This window comes from Ceratosolen solmsi, unplaced genomic scaffold (assembly GCF_000503995.2).
Source record: "Ceratosolen solmsi marchali unplaced genomic scaffold, CerSol_1.0 scaffold15, whole genome shotgun sequence".
In the NCBI taxonomy this organism is placed as follows: domain Eukaryota; kingdom Metazoa; phylum Arthropoda; class Insecta; order Hymenoptera; family Agaonidae; genus Ceratosolen; species Ceratosolen solmsi.
The window spans coordinates 2,649,705-2,667,780 of record NW_011948434.1 but is presented as its reverse complement, the minus strand read 5'-3'; the positions used below and the strand labels follow the sequence as shown (position 1 = coordinate 2,667,780).

Genomic DNA, 18,076 nt, shown 5'->3' with positions numbered 1-18,076 from the left:
TATAAAATAATAAACATTTAAATATAAGATTTAATTCAATGAACAAATGTTGAATATCGATATAAATATTAGTAAAATATTTTATACAAATAGCTGTTACTTAAAATATAAAAATGTTTATATATATACCTGTCTGCACATTTGCTTGTAAATTTTATAAAAACAAATATTATAAATTTATGGATATGTATATTTACAAATATTTTAAACTTTAGATTTAAACTTTGAATCTGTAAACATTATTATCCTTGACAAAAATGTCTAGGCACTTAAGTATTATAACCATTTCTCAATTAGACCATATGTATCATATTTATATTATAATAATAATCCATCAATTGATACTAAAAGTGTAATTCAGTTTCTTTAAATAGAATAAAACTATCATCCCTCATTATTAGCAATTGTTTCTCTTCCATTTTCCTTTGGTATCAGATTCTCATTTTCATTATATTTTAATCTTTGTTTAAGATACATGATGATTGAAATAATAATTAATAATAGTCCAACTGATGCAATAAAAAATAAAATTCCAGTTCCAAGTATAGGTAACATTAATAAAAGTTTTACTTGACTTGCGTATTCAGATGATAAGTTTACTTCTTGTGTAAACCATAACATTGGTATGTACATCTTTGGCATATCTTTAAAATAACTAAAATAATAATGTTTTTTATTTATTAAATATTTTAAGATTGTAATACAATTTTATAATGGAATTAAAACTCACGATAAGCCTTGATCTGGTTGTACTAAAAAGTTAATTTGCAAAGCAGCCCTTACTTGCATTGGAATTCCAGTATCCTAAAAAAACGTATAATATATATATTTTTCCCTTAATTTCTAAGATAAAATAAATAAAAAAAATTACTAATTACATATTAATAAATAATTTTTAGTCATGAATTTTGATCAATTTTTTTTTTATCATTATTAAAATTATGTATAAAATTATATAAAATATATAAAAAATATATAAAATACATAAAAAATTATATAGTCTTCAAATATTTTTAAATCAATTAAAATTTTTATTATAAAAATTAAAGTTTCTTTACCTACGAATTATAAAATTCACTTTTATGAACAATCTACATGTATTAAATACGAATATGTTATGTTATTTACCGGTTGTATAACTAAAATAAATTCGTGATCCTTTTTATTAGGATTCATTCCACTAATATTGTATCTGTAACTTTCATCAGCCAGATAAAAATGTGGTAAGCTAATGAAAGCAGGAGCACCAAATTTACATAATGAAATATTTAATACTCCACTAGGTTGACAATCCACACCTTCGCAATAACATTTTTTAGATTCCACTTTTGTTCCGTTATCAAACATATCTTCATCTGATATAAATTTAGTACCTGTTAAACCTAACCATTCACTATTACCATTTGATTTTAAAGATAACATTCTAGAGTAAAATAAAAAAGAATGTAGTTAATTATAAAATTTCGTTTATATACAAATATTGACATTCATATGCTTACGTGCAAACATCAGGGGAAAATAATGAAACAGTTTTATTATTAAGTAGGGGAGGCCATAAATCTCCATTAGTTCCTTGTAAAATACCACAAGATTTGGAATAATATGGAGAAATAATATTATATTTCCATGACTTTATAATTCCGATATCATATATATTATCAAATCCAGTCAACATATTAAATGTTCCATCATAAGATTCCGAACCATTGCGCTATTAAAATCAAATTAATTAATTTTTTATTTCTTTTTATACAGTTTTAAAATAGTTTTACAATACATTCATTAAATTAATATAAAATTTTTCTTTGATAATTACAAATTACGACATATTGATTTATATTAATATTAACAAATTTATTTCTTCAAAAGAAAATTATTAATTTTGTATAAATGAAATTCATTTCATTATCTTTTTTTTTTTTTAATTTTGAACAAAAATAACATTAATTCAGTTTATGAAAAGTGAACTTATATAATAAATTTTAATCTATCGAGCAGTCAAAAATTGCTAGAATATATAATTAATTATATCTTCAACATGATCGTTATTTAAATATATTTTATATTATAAATACATTATTATAACATTAAGTTTCAATTCACAAAAATTATAATTATTACTTACACCATAAAACCAAGCAAATTTGTCAAAAGGTAGTTTAGTTATATTTAAATCTACAACAACTTTTAATAATACATCATCATAGCCATCAAATAATATGTCTTTTACTGATTTTGTAATAACTATTGTTTCAAGTTTCTGCAATGCCTTATTTATAAACATTTTTACTATTTTATTTCTATGTCTAACTGAATATGCTATTGTCTAAAACAATATATTTAATAGATAACAATAATTGATATAACGATTATTCTAATATTTTTTAAATAATTTAAAAAATAATTATTTACTGCAGCAATAGGATTTAAATTTGTCACATTGTCTGTTAATGATCCATTTGACATTGATGATAAAAAGTACCATACTCGTTTCTGTTGAAATGATATAGTTCCATTGTTTTTATTCCATTTCTGGTTTACTTTATAATCTACCTCCCTAATTTAATTAAATTTTTAAATTATTGAATTTTTATAATATTTAATATTAAACATTTCCATAATTTTGAAAGAATTTATATTAAAAATATTGTCTATTTTTACCTTCTATTTTACTTTTTAGAATATAAAAATTCATTCGAAGAATTTTACATCTACTAATAATATAATAGACATTTTCATTATCAATTTGATTTAAATTAATTATTTATAAAATACCTGTGACTTTAATTAAATATTATAATGTATCAAAATAATAAATAATTTACATTTATGTATAAAATTTTTGTATTTAAAAAAATATTTATTTATCATCACTATAATTTCTATATTTATCAGTGCTTTTATAGCTTTTTGTTTAAACTTTAAATTAAAAAAGAATTAAAAATCCTCTATATATTAATAATATTATAAATTATTTAAAATTCATTTAACCATATATCTCTTTAAAAATGATATATTGTAACAGTTATAATTATCAGAATAAATTAAAGTTTTTCAGCAATATTTGAAATATTTAAAAAAAATTTGTTATTTTAAACTAATATTGCTTATATTATATACATTTCATTTGTTTTGTTTGTCTTATAACTTAAATTCATATTAAACATAAAAAATTTTAAGAAAATATATTTTTTAATTTCATCTGGAGTTCAGTTTAATATTTCAAAAATCATACTTATCAATATAAACTTTTGTTACTTACATAAATCTATTTTATATTATAATTTAAATATATTTTTCTTTAAATCAGTTATATTACCTAAAAACATAAGGTCCCATTTGAACAAAATGTGGCTTTTCTCCAATATTAGCATGATTTGTCCAGTTATATAGATATATTTTCAAATACATTGGTATAGGTGTTTTTTTCCACATAAGAAAACTTGTAGAATTTGGTGATAAAACTATTTCCTATAAAACAAATTATATGCTGTATTAAAACTAATGCAAGTTATTACAACTAATACAAATATCAATTAATAACAGAATTCAAAATTTTAAATAAAATTAAAAGTTAATTTATTTTAATATTTGATCTTTACAAAAAATGTAGGTTGAAAACTAAAAAAATAATATTAAACATAAAAAATAATTTATTTATATATATATATATATATATGCATATTACTGAAGCTAAATGAATGCATTACCTTTGTTAAAATACTTTTGTACAAAGATGGCCAAAGAATCCCAACACTTATTCCAAAAATAAAGCACAATAAACCCACCAGAATCATTATTCCAACTTTTCTCTTAATTTTTTCCATTTTCTTAATTTGTTTCTGTAAACTAAAAATAAATATTTGTGCATTTATAAGTCAAATTTGATACATTTTAATTATTTAACGTAATTAATATACAACTAAACAGCTACTGTGGAATAATGAAATGTGTTTTTTATTGTAAAAATTTGAATAAAAAAATTTTCTTCTCAGTCTTAAAGTAAAAATTTTCATAGTTTACAGTGAAACTGTAAAGTGTCAACAGTGAAACATATACAAAACTGCATTAAGTATAAAATAATTCAAATATTAGTTTCCTGAAATAGAATAATATTAATACAAACAAATAAGATTATTAAATAAATAAACCATCGATTTATTCAGTTGAATTTATTATTATAGAATTCTTTCGATATAGGGAAAAATTTGACTCGCTAGTCAAAATTGAAATGAAATATGACCGTAACGTGACCGCTAACATGCTGTTATTACTATAAAGAACAATCAAGAATGACCACTATCAAGGAATGTCAACTGTATTTTTATTCCTACTTTCAATAATGTCAAAATATTAGTGATTTTGAGAATCTACTCACAATTTTACAATTGGCTGTATAAAAACAATAGTGACTCTACTAGGAGGCGTTCTTCGCTCGTGAGTGATAAACAGTTATACTCTGTCTTATTTACTCACTATAATTATTAATTAGAAAGTAAATCCTTTCATGACATTAGAATAGTAGTGTTATATAAACTTGCAACAGCACATTAGAGAATGAATGTAAATGCATCCTAACTTGACGGTCACATTCATTAGTCGTATGAAATCTGTCAAAAATATTTCAATCTTAAGTACTCACGTTCTAGCTATCACATATTATATAGTAACAATTATAATGCGGCAGCTTTGATAATAATTATCAATATAGAATGTGTACATATTCATTGAATCTTAAATAAAAACCAAGAGTATAGATTACTTTTAAATAACCAGAAGTAATTAACAATAATAATTTAATCACCCAACAATAAGAACATAAATAATAATAGTAATAATAATAATAATAATAATAATAATAATAATAATAATAATAATAATAATAATAATACATTTAATTTAATTTAATAAACATTTAATGTCAACATATAGAAATGAAAATATATTTGAAAATAATTTTCGTGATCATTGAACAAATTTTTCTCTCGATATAAAACATCGAATACCATTTTTTTTATACAGAATATAAGCTACAAACCGAATGATGCAGTATAATAAAGAATTTTTTATGAAAGTATATATTATTAAGTAAATTCTTTATAATATAGGAATGTAATAATAATTTATTGAAAAATTAAATCAATGTAGCAGTGCTTAACATTAATGGAATTATTCCTTAAGCTCACTGTGCTAAAATAATATACTATTAAAATAAAGTATCAACGACATAAATTCTTTACTCGTGATCAATGGTTAAAGAATAACAAGTGTACTGGATCATTAATAAATAAATCTTATTACTCTATAATTATTTTATGCTTTTTTTGTATACATTGCACAATTTAAAAAATTTTAAATTATAAAAATCTATTACATCGTTTTATACATCTCATTTAATTTGTTTTACCTCCTATTATCATATTTCTTACCGTTCACGAGTAATCAATATGCTTTTTTTTTTATTGTTCATATTCCAATGTCCATTCTTTGAATCAGCATTTTTCGATATATCGTTTGACCCATGTAATTCTTTTCTATTTAAAAACGAAGATAAACTGTTGAATACTTTTGCAAATAAATTTGTCTAAATCTTGTAATACCAATTTTTTAATATTAATAATGAGTATAAAAGATTATTAAAAAAGTTTCCAATTTTTTTTATTTTGACATTATAAAAAATTCAAAATTTTATTAAATAATAAATTTTCTAAACATTATCTATACAATCAGTTTTCAATTTCGAATTAATTTATTATTCCCAATGATTTTAGTTTAAATAACAAAAATAAATAAATAAATAAGACAAATAATAAAAATTGTAAAAAAATATTAAAAATATAGTCTATTACTACTCATTCAAATGAAAATGATAATATACAAATAAAATAGGGCAATTCACTTAAATTTGAATATCGTTTTTGTTAAAAAGAATTATTTAAAATACATAGGTGTTGATCTTATTATCTGAAATCAATATACATAATTATTATATAATAATATATTTTTATTAAAAAAAAAATATATATATATATATATATATATATATATATATATATAATTTTAACAACTAATTTAAAATATTATTAATTTTAATGCTATAAAGTAATAAAACTTATATTAAAGTTTTATTACAATGCATGAATATAATGAAAACTATTTATATAATATGAAGTATGTATTAATATAAATAACTATATTGATATAGATATATTGACTTGTATTTAAATGAATAAATCATATTCAAAATGATCGTATTTTATTTCAATATAAAAATTAAAATATATTTAATTATATGTATTATATTTAATTATATAAACTGTTTAAATTGCCTAAAAACTAGACTAGATTAAAATTTACTAAAAATATTTCGTTTTGACATAAATAATATTGTTAATAATAACAATGACTTATAATACATATTAATATTATTTAACACGGCTATAATTTAATTTTTATATGATTATATCTTATAATAATATAATAATATAATATATATTTATATTATAATAATATAAACTTTAAAATCATGAATTCTAAGGTAATTTCTGAAACTTAATACTAAACAATAATTTTTTTAGTAAACTTTATTTATTAATAATCAAATACCTATGCATCTTTAAAATGTAAACAAATATTCCTAATATTAATTTTAAACGATAACAAAGCTTAAGTAATCTATTGAATCTATGATATCAAGGATATTAAAATGTTTTAATTCATGTGGAATATTTCACTATAAAAACAATTATTAAAATAAAGTTTGCAATTGTTAAAGTTTTTTTTTTAAATAAAGTTTCTTTTATGTAAATAATATAGTTTATAATTTGATTCTAGTTATATATATATATATATATATAATACAATTTATTTATGATAAAATAAACTTTTATTTTCTTAGAATATAAATAAAAAATAATAAAGCAGTTATTGGAAACTTTTAGATAAAATCTTTTGAATAACAAAATTATTTAACTAGTATAATTGAATTATAATTCGAAACTTTGACAATAATTTTTTTTGTTGATAATACTACAAATTCTGAACATTGTTATGCATTATATTACATTAATAGTGAATTACAGTTATTAAAATTACTATTTCTATAAGGAGAAACAAGTATTTATTTCCTTAAATACAGTCAAATACACTTAAATACAATTAAACATATAAATAAATTGCATTGCACGCAAAGTGTGCCGATTTCATCTAATTTGAATTGATAGATACAAATTCAATAGATAATCAATTTATTAGTTTAATTATCAATTGATGTAGTTATGCATTTATTTCATTGGGCTAAAATTGAATTTTAAATCATAAATATATTGATAGAAATGTCATTAGAAATTATATACATTTGATGAATATATAAATAATCCAACAGATAATTATTACTCGTATTGTTAAGACTCTTATTTTACTTTAATTTACAGGTAAAAGTGACGAGAATATAAAAGGAATATTAAAAAAATATCTCGATTTAAATGTGTTCACTTAATTGAAATTGATAAATATAAAGTTCTAAAAATTGCAAATAATTACAAAAAATTGAAATTTTATTAATAAATAATTTTTAAATTTTAGTTACATTTTTGATATTCAAGATTCGTTCAAATTTTTACTTTTTTAAAATCATATTCCCCGAAAAAATGTTATACAAAAATTAGACTTAAGCTTAACAATTGATAATAAAGCTTAAAAATTGTAAAAAAAAAACAATATTAAAATGTAAGCAGTCATTAGATTAGTTGAAATTCTTACAACTGACTTTCGCCATCGACATTTGAGGGACCTATTATTTCTACTTCTTTCTTAATTTCATCCAGTTCCCCATCATTTATGTCACACATAACAATAATAGAAGGTTAAAATTTGATTTAAAAATAAAAATTTATTGCACACGCGTAAGCACGGTCGCAGAACAAATGATGCATGTGCTGTGGAATGTAGCACTCCAAAATATAATCTAAAGAAAATTTATATTATAATTCAGAGTACATAGATAAGCAAATTATGATATGACAAGCTTGAATAGAAGAACTTTTTAAGTTGAGTGAGGATAAAGAGGAAGTTTTTTGGTCACGTGCTCACGTAATTTTAGTGATTTGTATCGATCATGTATAAAGATATGTGATCAAGATAAGTCACTAAAATTACATGATATATCTCTTCTCTACATTTAGTAATTTATCTTTTTGTTTATTGTCGTCATTTTTAAATAATGGATAACTATTGAAGTTTCAAATACATGCAATTTTATGTATTTATTAATAATATAAATTTTGATGATGAATTTAAGGGAACTATACAAATATCTGAAGCCAAAGTGAAAGATTTATTTATTTAATTATCGTAATAGTATAAAAATATACTAATTGTCAGAAATAAGATTTTCTGTAAAAAATTGTAAATATATATATACAATATATTATGATGAAGTACTAGACGCTTCCCATGAATTGTCTACATAACATCTGCGGTTATATCTTATCAATAAATGCAAAATCAATTATTAACAGAGACAAAAAAGATTAGAAAAATAACGCTATACTACATGAAAACATATACATAAGAGAATTATCAATTTATTTGAGATTTTATGTATTCAAAATTAATTTTGATGTATTTTTATTTTCATTAATTAGTTACACTTAGAGTACGGATAATTTTGCTACGACGATATTATACAAGAGCAAACGATAATATCGAATAATATATAGTAAATAAATTTGCCAACTTTCATTATTTTCTATTCAGTGGGTCTTCATTAGTGGGGTTCTAGTGTATGTTTATTTATTTATTTATTTTAGTTAAATTAATATGTTTAATATCTATATTTTATTATTTGATTAAAGAATAAGGAAACGATCAGCATTTATCTAATTCAATTAACATTTTAGTATAAAAAATTAACTAATTGACTTTTTGTTCTCCTTTAATATAAATACATCATAAAGATTACATAAATTATAAATATAATTTCATATATGTTTAAATAATTTAAATATTATTATAATTTAAATATTTTTATTTTATAAAAAAAAAAATTCATTTTATATTGGTTTATTTCGTTTATATTAATCATTTATATTAATTTATAGTTAAATAGAATTATATTTATTTAAATAAAATATATTTGTAAATGAAGAATAAATAAAAAAATATTTTTCAAATTAAAAATGAAAACTATATTTTCAACTATTCCAATAATTCACAAAGAACTTTATTATAATATAATTAAATAAAATTAAACGATTTATTGATAATATTAAATTAAAGTTACTTGGCAAAAAAGATGTATTTTATAATTCATCTTTTTTATATGGTTACTAATTAATTTTTTAATTTTCAAACATTGAAAATGTAATAATAATTGATGTTTTAATTTGTTGATTCAAATATACATTTAATATAAATCATTTTTTATATCAATACTTAGATTAGAAATTGCTATATATCTGTTATAAGACTTTGTTTTTATTGTAATTATTTTCTTATTTTCAAATTAATATAAATCTGTAAAATAATCTTATTTATTATTAAAACGTTTCATATAAAATTTCTTTTCCTTCTTATTAATTCAAAAATATAGTTAATTCAATCAAGCTTGTTATTAAAGTCTTTATGAAAATATGTGTTTATTAAAATCATGAATATGAATATTAACCTTTGCATATAATTTTTATCTTACATAATTTGTTATACATTTATATTAATAATTATTACATTAGATATAATTATTAAAAATTTGTTATTAAATTATAAAATGAATCATCCACAATTTATTTTCAGGAATAAACTTTAAAAAAAAGTGTTTTTAAGTTTTAATTAAATATATATATATAAAATTTTTTATAAAAACTTAATTTCATTCGTATGAAATTTAATTATAGATATCATTACTATACTACAATATACTGAAATGTTAAATCCATTAATTTATGAAAGGTTTTTAATTTCTAAGTCCTTAAATTGTAATATTATTGATTTTATCAATATAAATAAAAAATAAAATATATATTTATTTTTTTTATACATATGTAGTTATTAATTCTGAAAAAGAATACCAATTTTTTTTTCTTTTAAATTTTAACTATTATCTGTTTTTAAATTTTAAACATCAAGATATGAGATATCATAAAAATGAAAGATAAATATATATTCCATTGATGTATATCGCCATGTATATATGTTAAAATTATTTTTAATTTTAAAAAATTGTATCGAAAATACATACAATATTTTAAAAAGTTTTTACCCCTAAATATAGGTAGAACACAATTATTTAATCAAAGTAAAAAATATTTTTAAATGTTAGTTCATTATTTACTAAAATTATATACCGTATTTATTTTATTTTTAAATAGGAATTTTCAAGAGTTTTACTCAACTTTGAACCGTTAAGAAGATCCTGTTTTTTCATCAATCACTTCGTTTCTGCTGAATTTATAATATACTAATCGTTTTAATCGATGTACACTTTTTATATTTATTTTTTGTACTTCGTTATATACGCACTGGTGTATTGATACTTCTTATTTAATTTCGTATATACGAATATTATTTAAAATTTATAAGTAATATTCTAAATAAAAGATTCATGTTATATTCCTCAATTTATAATACGTTTTATTTATAAACCTTAAATTTTATTGTCAGTTTTATTCCAATTTTTTTTCATTACTAAAAAAAAACAAAATATTACTAAAAAAAAAATATTTATGCATCAATAAATTTTGATACTTCATATATTGATAAATTAATGTCTTAAAATAAAAATCTAGAGTTAAATTTAAGAAAAATAATATTTAAAATTAAAAATTAAAAATGCTTTGATTAATAAAACATATTTAACTTAAAGCTTAGAATGTAATCTGTTGTCTAAAATTATTTATTTAAAGAATAAAATTAAATACAAATTTACATATACTATTCTAAATAACATAAAATATCTAAAATTATAAAAATAATCATTATTTCTTACGACTGACAGCTATTCAAAGCTGATAAATCAATTAAATAACTATTTTATTTTTTATGTTGGCATTTATTTGATTTTAGTTTATATAGATGAGTGAGTTATTCAATTTTATAAGCTTCGTAAAATATTAAGTTTATTATTTAAAAAATGTATAACAATAATTACATGAAATATATTTTACGACATAATGGCCTTATTGATAATGCTTTATTACTATAGTTTAAAATTTATAAATATTTCATATTAATAAACATTTTTAAACATTTCATCAATTATTTCGTTTAATGGATAAAATTTTCCATGCGCCTCTTGTTTTTAGGGATTAAAATGTATCAACATTATTTTTACTCAAACTATAACAGAATGAGTTAGTTTTTCAAAATATATCTATATATAATTTATATTACTTTAATTGAAAAAGTAATGCATCTAAAATTCATGAATTACATTGATTTGTAGAAAATATGATTCAGCTGAAATTGCCAGAATAAGTAGTGTGATTTTTAGAACAAACATCCGAAAATTAACTAGTTCAAATTTCAAAATGTGTTGAAAAAAAACTCTTCTGAAACTTTTACAGAATTGTTTAAATTTTATTACAAATTGTATTGAAAAATCTTATTATTATAACTATAAGTATTGCTATGTAATTTAGCAGATTTTATAAAATGACTCATACCTATCATGGTTATTTTTATCGTCTTTATGATCCTTCAAAATTATCATATTGTGTAGGAAATGCAAAAATGTAATCGCTTCTGTACACATCATGTAGATTTATAATATGCGTTAGTATTATTAGTATAAATTTCTAATCGTTTATGTGACATACAATATACGCTACTATACTGAACGTACTACACGTACTGACAGTATACAAGATATGTCATTTATGTGTATACTTGCATCTTTCATTTACCCGGAGTTAAACTTTGGTAGTAAAAGTTGTAAAACGGAGTAAAAGGAAAGTTACATTATGCACTTTCTATTTGTATTTCTTAAAAGTTTAAATATCTACTGTACTTCTCAATTATTTCAGCTCCTATATACAGTACAGTATTAGTGAAAAATATTCAAATTTATTTTGTAATATACAATGAATCTATCTAGTATTAAATTATTTAATCTTCAAGGACTAAAATTAATTTGTAAACATTCGATCAATAATATAAAATTATCAAATGATTTACAAATAATTTTAAACCATTTGATTCATTACTTACTAGTAATTAACTTTTAAAATTAAATAATTTTAATTATCAATTGGAATTAATTATATGAAAAGAAAATTACATAATACATTTTATAAAAAAAAGTTTTTAAATATTTAGTAAATGTAAGTAAATAATTATATTACAACTAGAAAGAAGATTGTTTTATTTTTAATTAAATTTTATTAACTTTCTAAATAATTATTAAATTATGGCATAAAATTTTATAAATCCAATTTTTTGAAAGATGTAAAATGATATTGAATTTCAATTAATCTAAATATAATTTATTTTAATTTTCATCTATATTTTTATAAAAAGTACAGAATCAACTTAAAGCATTAGAATTTTTTTAGAATAATTGCACTATAAGGTATAGAAATTATCAGCTTACCTACCTAAAAACGCGTACATATTTGATGAAAAATAAAATTATTATTCATTTTAAACACTTCTCAAACAGTTACATAAGTCTAAAATTATCTAAATTAAAGAACAATATAAGTCAACATACGGTCCAACTATAATGGTTTATCAAATTTCTCATGCCTAAGTGATATAAAATTATAGCTGAAAATCGAAGTCCGCAAGCCGACTGTGGAACTTTACACTGCCTACGCTGCTCCGCTCTTCACTATAAATTCTCGTATGCGTGGAAGGGGTAAATCGTACTTTTAAACTAACTTTTAAATGATTACGCTAGTTTTATTTTTTGTTTTAATTCTATGAAGGCAACATTATAAAGTACGTAATGTATATTATACAGTATATGCAAAATATTTTACAAATCTTTAAAGAATTATTTCAATTTCTTCAATTGTTAACATCCAATTTATTTTATTCGTTGGGTAAATTGTAAAAATTTCAATTTATAAATGTAGACTATTATTGTAAAAAATTTTAAAAAAGTAAAATAGAAAATAAAGTACAATGTATTTAACAAATTACCACTTAATATAGTGTTGTTTATTTATTACAATGACTATGTATATTTCACCAACAACATTTAATTTTCAATTACAAAATAAAATTTTATATTTTATTAAATAAAATCGAATAATTTTTTCGTTTCACATGTAAAAAACACAAATGACTAGAATAAAAGTATAATAATCTTTTATTAAACAGAAACAGTACTGGTTGTACTATTCATATCCTCTTGTAATTGAGCTCTGTCTCTAACCCTTGAACACATTAAACTATACTCCAAAACGCCTATTCGTATACTCATTTCTGAAATTTCGCTTTTCATTTTTGAAATTGTTTTCTTTATGTTGATTAATGGAGCTGCAAAAAATTTTCTCTTTTATTTAATTTAATAAAATATTTTATTATATACTTTTTTAAAAAAAAATTTCTTAAAAATAAAAGCACAAGATTGATCAGAATATAACATTATTTTTTATTTTTTTTTTTTTTGCAATATCATTAGAAAACTTAATTAAAACTGAAAATACTTTTAATTGATTTTGAAATTCAAAATTATACCATCTACTATGTACATGTTATGCATATATTATGTACAAACTATTCATGATATGTCACATATAGAGCATAATAACATAAAAAATTTAGTAGATTATTTTTAATAGAAAACATTAATACATTTATAGTATTAAAAATATTACTTTTTTCATAATAAATACAATAAATTTGAACTATTTACAAATTTACAAATAACTTATAACATTTATGAAATTTTAATATTATGAGAGAAAAAAAAGCTGCAATCAGATTGTACCTAATTTCTAATAAGTCTTTTTTTAATTACTCCTTTTTGATCAATGAAAACTTAAACTAGTACAAATCTAATTTATTTACATATATTTTAAAAATTCGTATTACCTTAAAATTAATAAAAAGAGTTTATTATAACGAAATATTTATTATTTTAATTGACTAAGATGCTATAAAGAAAATAGTATAATTATAATTATAAAAAAAATATATAAACATACTTAATGTTCTCATGATACCTATATAATTTTAATAATATTCAATGACAAGCACTTACTTCCATCAGTCATACTAGATCCTCTTTCATCCATTTCTTTTTTAACTTGTTCTAATTCTTCTGTCAACTTATTTAAAACCCTTGTTCGCTCTGTGACTCCTCCACTAATATCTCTGTACTCTTCTTTTACTTTAGAAAGTTCCTCCTAAATAATTAAATAATATTAATACATTACTAGTGTATTTATACTAATAGAAATACATAATAATTAATGCTTTTTTCTACACCTGAAGAACTCTCAGTTCTTGAAGTTGTGGATCTAATTGTCGGTTCAAATGAATCTCTTTAGTATTTATGTTATCTAATGCTCTTCCAATGTCTGCATTCAATTTTTCAAGCTGACTTTTCGTCCCAGAGAGATCTTTTCCCATAGTTGCATGTAAAGTTTTCATTTGTACAAGATGTTCTCTCCAATCACGAGAATCTTTGATGAATATAAAATTTTCAATAAAATAAAATAAAACTATAAATTACTAATCATAACATATGTATTTAAATACTAATTATTTTTAGTAAATTAAATTTTATTTTAATTAACAAAGTATTAATTTTATCATTTCAAATTAAACAAAATGGGATGCTTAAAAATTAGATTTTGTATTATATGCTTTATAATTTATAAATTACAGTAAAATTAATATTATTCAAAATTATTAATATTTACAGACTGTTGAGATGTAATTAATTTTAGAGAACTCAATAATATTTATTATACTATTTTAAACATAATAAATGTAGTATAGTAATTGAATTATTGAAATCTTATGTATTAAATAAATGTACAAATTATTTTAAATTTAAATGAAAAGTTTATGCTAATTTAATGGTGAAAATATAAGGAATAGTAAAAGTTTTATTATTTAAAAATTGATATTTGAAACAAAGTTAAACATATTCTCTAAATTAGTTAAAATATCAAATCTCTTTTCTTTTGAATTAGTAATTTATGGGTTTATAAAATATTATCTATGTACTATCTATATACTACTATTACCTGCACTGATAGTTATTTTCAATTGTGGTAAAACGCGTTCTAATTCTAATTTCCATTCTTCAGTATCAACAGTTGATTCTAAAATTTTATCTGGTCTTTGACTGTTACTCTGAACAGATATAATGGTTCATTATTGTTACTAAAACAATAGTCTATTCCAATATTAACTTATGATATTAGTATTTAAACTTACCGAAGCCTCTTTATATAATTTTGTAATATCATCAACATGAATAACATCATCTTCTTCATCGTCAAATTCAGCCATCATTTCTTCTTCAACCTTTTCTAAAATTAGTTCTGCATCATCTTCTTCAATTTCGGGTTCAATAATAGTTTCATCTGGAGGTATTTGAACTCTAAAATATAAATAAAAATTTTTTAAGTTACTTGAATATTATTTTTAAACTAATTAAAATATAAATACATGACAAACTTACTTTTGCCATTTAAATTTTAAAAATTTTATTGCATGATCAGCAAGATTATCAAGTACAAAGACAGCATGTTCACCAACTCCTTGCTTTAATTTATTTGGTGGAAATTCTATACGAATATCAATTTGTTTTAAAAATTCCATTATTTCTGATATTGTTGAATTAGGATCATCAGATTCTTGCGGAGGATTAAATTTTTTACCAGATTTTCTTATTAACCAAGCAGCCAGGGATGTAAACATATAAAACTGTTCTCCTGGATTTGTTGGTACCATGAAATAATGTCTATAAGAATTTTATAAGTATAATATATAATTATAAGAAGATATACTTATATTACAAAATATTACCTGCTTATATTTTTCATTTTTAGATTTTGAACGAATTCACTGTCATAGTTAAGTAATTTCAATTTTTCTAATAGATCTTCCATTTGTATATAGGCAGCAAAAGAAGCCAATGATGCTGATACATCTTCAATTATAATTTTTGGATTATCTCTATACATGCTTTTAAAAAATATTTGAAACTATTAATCTTAATTAAAATCTGAAAAAATAAATATAAAGTCAATAGTGAATATAAATTTTGTATAAACTAGAAAATTTTATCATTTTATGTTTTTAATATAATTTTATTTTATAATTGTTTTTAGTTATGTACATAAATGTAGATATAAATTTTGAATTTTGAAAGTGGTTTAATTTGTTGTATTTCATCGTATATAAGTATAAATTTATCATTTAAACCTTCTATTGTTGAAGATTTGAAGTTTCTCTTTCTTATTGTAATATTTAATTTTTGCAAAAATTTATATTAATTAAACAAAAAATTTAAAAAATATAAACTTATGTATCCACAAGATATTATTTGAAATTAAAATATAATATTAATTGTAGAAGCATTCATAATTAATTCTACCAAATAAAAATACTATGCAACTAAAAAATGAGTAAACATAAAAAAATTAAAAATTTAAAACTAGTCATTCCTTTAAACTTATAGACAGTTGATGAACGATACATTCAATGAATCTAAAATTTATTTACCATTAAATTCTTTCTAAAAAACAAAAATTATACGAGTTAATGCCATTGCAACTAAACATTAATAAAAAGGTTACAATCATTACTTTTTTTTTTATCTGTCTCACATTCTCTTACACACGCTTTATTTCTCACACTGTATTCTGCCTTTTATGTTAAAATATACATTGCTTCCTTACATCATGCATATGCACTTACAAAAAAATTATATTGATTATTGAATAACTTATGTAGCGCGCACGTAGTGTAAGACTGATGCGACTAAAAAATATTTATTGTCGACACACGCTCAAGTTAATATGGATCAATTATATTCTACCTAAATCAGAAAATAGATTTATGTATTTCGTTTTTCAAAACCTTCAAACTATTTTATTATATTCTCTATGTTTATAATCACTTTTGATTATCACAGTTTTTTAATTTTTTAACCAACAGGAGTATACGACTACTAAATAAAAAAATTAATTTTTAAATCACTTTAATTGCTGCGTGTTAAAATAGCAGCTTTTTGTACCTCACAGGTTCCCGCTATTACTCCATTATATAATGATATTAGTTTCCATTTAAAACCATTATTAAATGATAGTTTGTTGCTGGCAGTACAGACTAATATTGCATATAAAATTTACAACATTTTAAAAAGAAAATTTTAGTTTTATATAATATTAAGTAGTTATAGTTTTTATTTTCCTTAGTAGTATGTAGTATATAGTATTTTTATTTACCCAATGAAATTTTCAATTTATTTACTTTTAACAGTTTAATTAAGAAATACATAAAAATATTTAGAGTCGTCGATTTATTGATATATATATATATATATATATATATATATATATAATATTATATTTGAGAGATATCAATTTGCATTATTCATTTTTAAAGATTTAATTATATTAAATAAAAATAGTGCATATTAGGTGTAATAAATTTTAATTAATAAATAATTATCGATTAATTATTGAAATTCATTGATGAAAATAAAATTTATTAGTTTCTATTCAAACAATAAGTATAATTACTAAATTTAAAAATTAATATTTAATATATAAATTTCTTTACATTATTGCTGTAATGGTCAATAAAAGAACCTGTACGTAAAAAAATGCTTTACTAAGGTTCCAAAATATTCCAGTCTGAGGATAGCGGCTACGTGAATCACTAGCCACAGACAAATTTAAGATTTAAAATTTGAGGTTCCTGATTTGATTTAGAAAAATATTAATTACTAATTAAAATACCGATAAATACGCCATAAATGATCCAATTTTTTTACATTGTTTAGGATTTCCAAAATAATTAAATTGAATGATTACCTGCTTATAATATTTCGACGTATATAATATACAAAATTAATATTAATTTTATTTAGTAAAGTTTAAAAATTCTT

At 20.2% G+C, this 18,076-nt stretch overlaps 2 protein-coding genes across 2 annotated transcripts; both read right to left on the bottom strand.

Annotated features, from left to right (window-relative positions):
- Positions 1-208: 208 nt before the first annotated feature.
- Positions 209-11,997, bottom strand: LOC105364788 (protein croquemort). The gene is made up of 10 exons (XM_011502815.1): positions 11,661-11,997; positions 5,430-5,534; positions 3,711-3,849; positions 3,320-3,471; positions 2,413-2,557; positions 2,126-2,326; positions 1,500-1,711; positions 1,129-1,423; positions 731-804; positions 209-655 (listed from the first exon to the last, which is right to left on the bottom strand). The coding sequence occupies exons 1-10, from the start codon at positions 11,750-11,752 to the stop codon at positions 385-387; spliced, it is 1,686 nt and encodes a 561-aa protein (XP_011501117.1). The 5' UTR covers positions 11,753-11,997; the 3' UTR covers positions 209-384.
- A 1,171-nt stretch (positions 11,998-13,168) lies between these two features.
- IFT57 (intraflagellar transport 57) lies at positions 13,169-16,160 on the bottom strand. Its single transcript, XM_011502814.1, has 8 exons — positions 15,988-16,160; positions 15,641-15,922; positions 15,394-15,559; positions 15,201-15,309; positions 14,434-14,630; positions 14,207-14,351; positions 13,266-13,479; positions 13,169-13,208 (listed from the first exon to the last, which is right to left on the bottom strand). Exons 1-7 carry the CDS (start codon positions 16,143-16,145, stop codon positions 13,313-13,315), a joined length of 1,224 nt encoding a protein of 407 aa, XP_011501116.1. The 5' UTR covers positions 16,146-16,160; the 3' UTR covers positions 13,169-13,208; positions 13,266-13,312.
- Between the last annotated feature and the right edge of the window lie 1,916 nt (positions 16,161-18,076).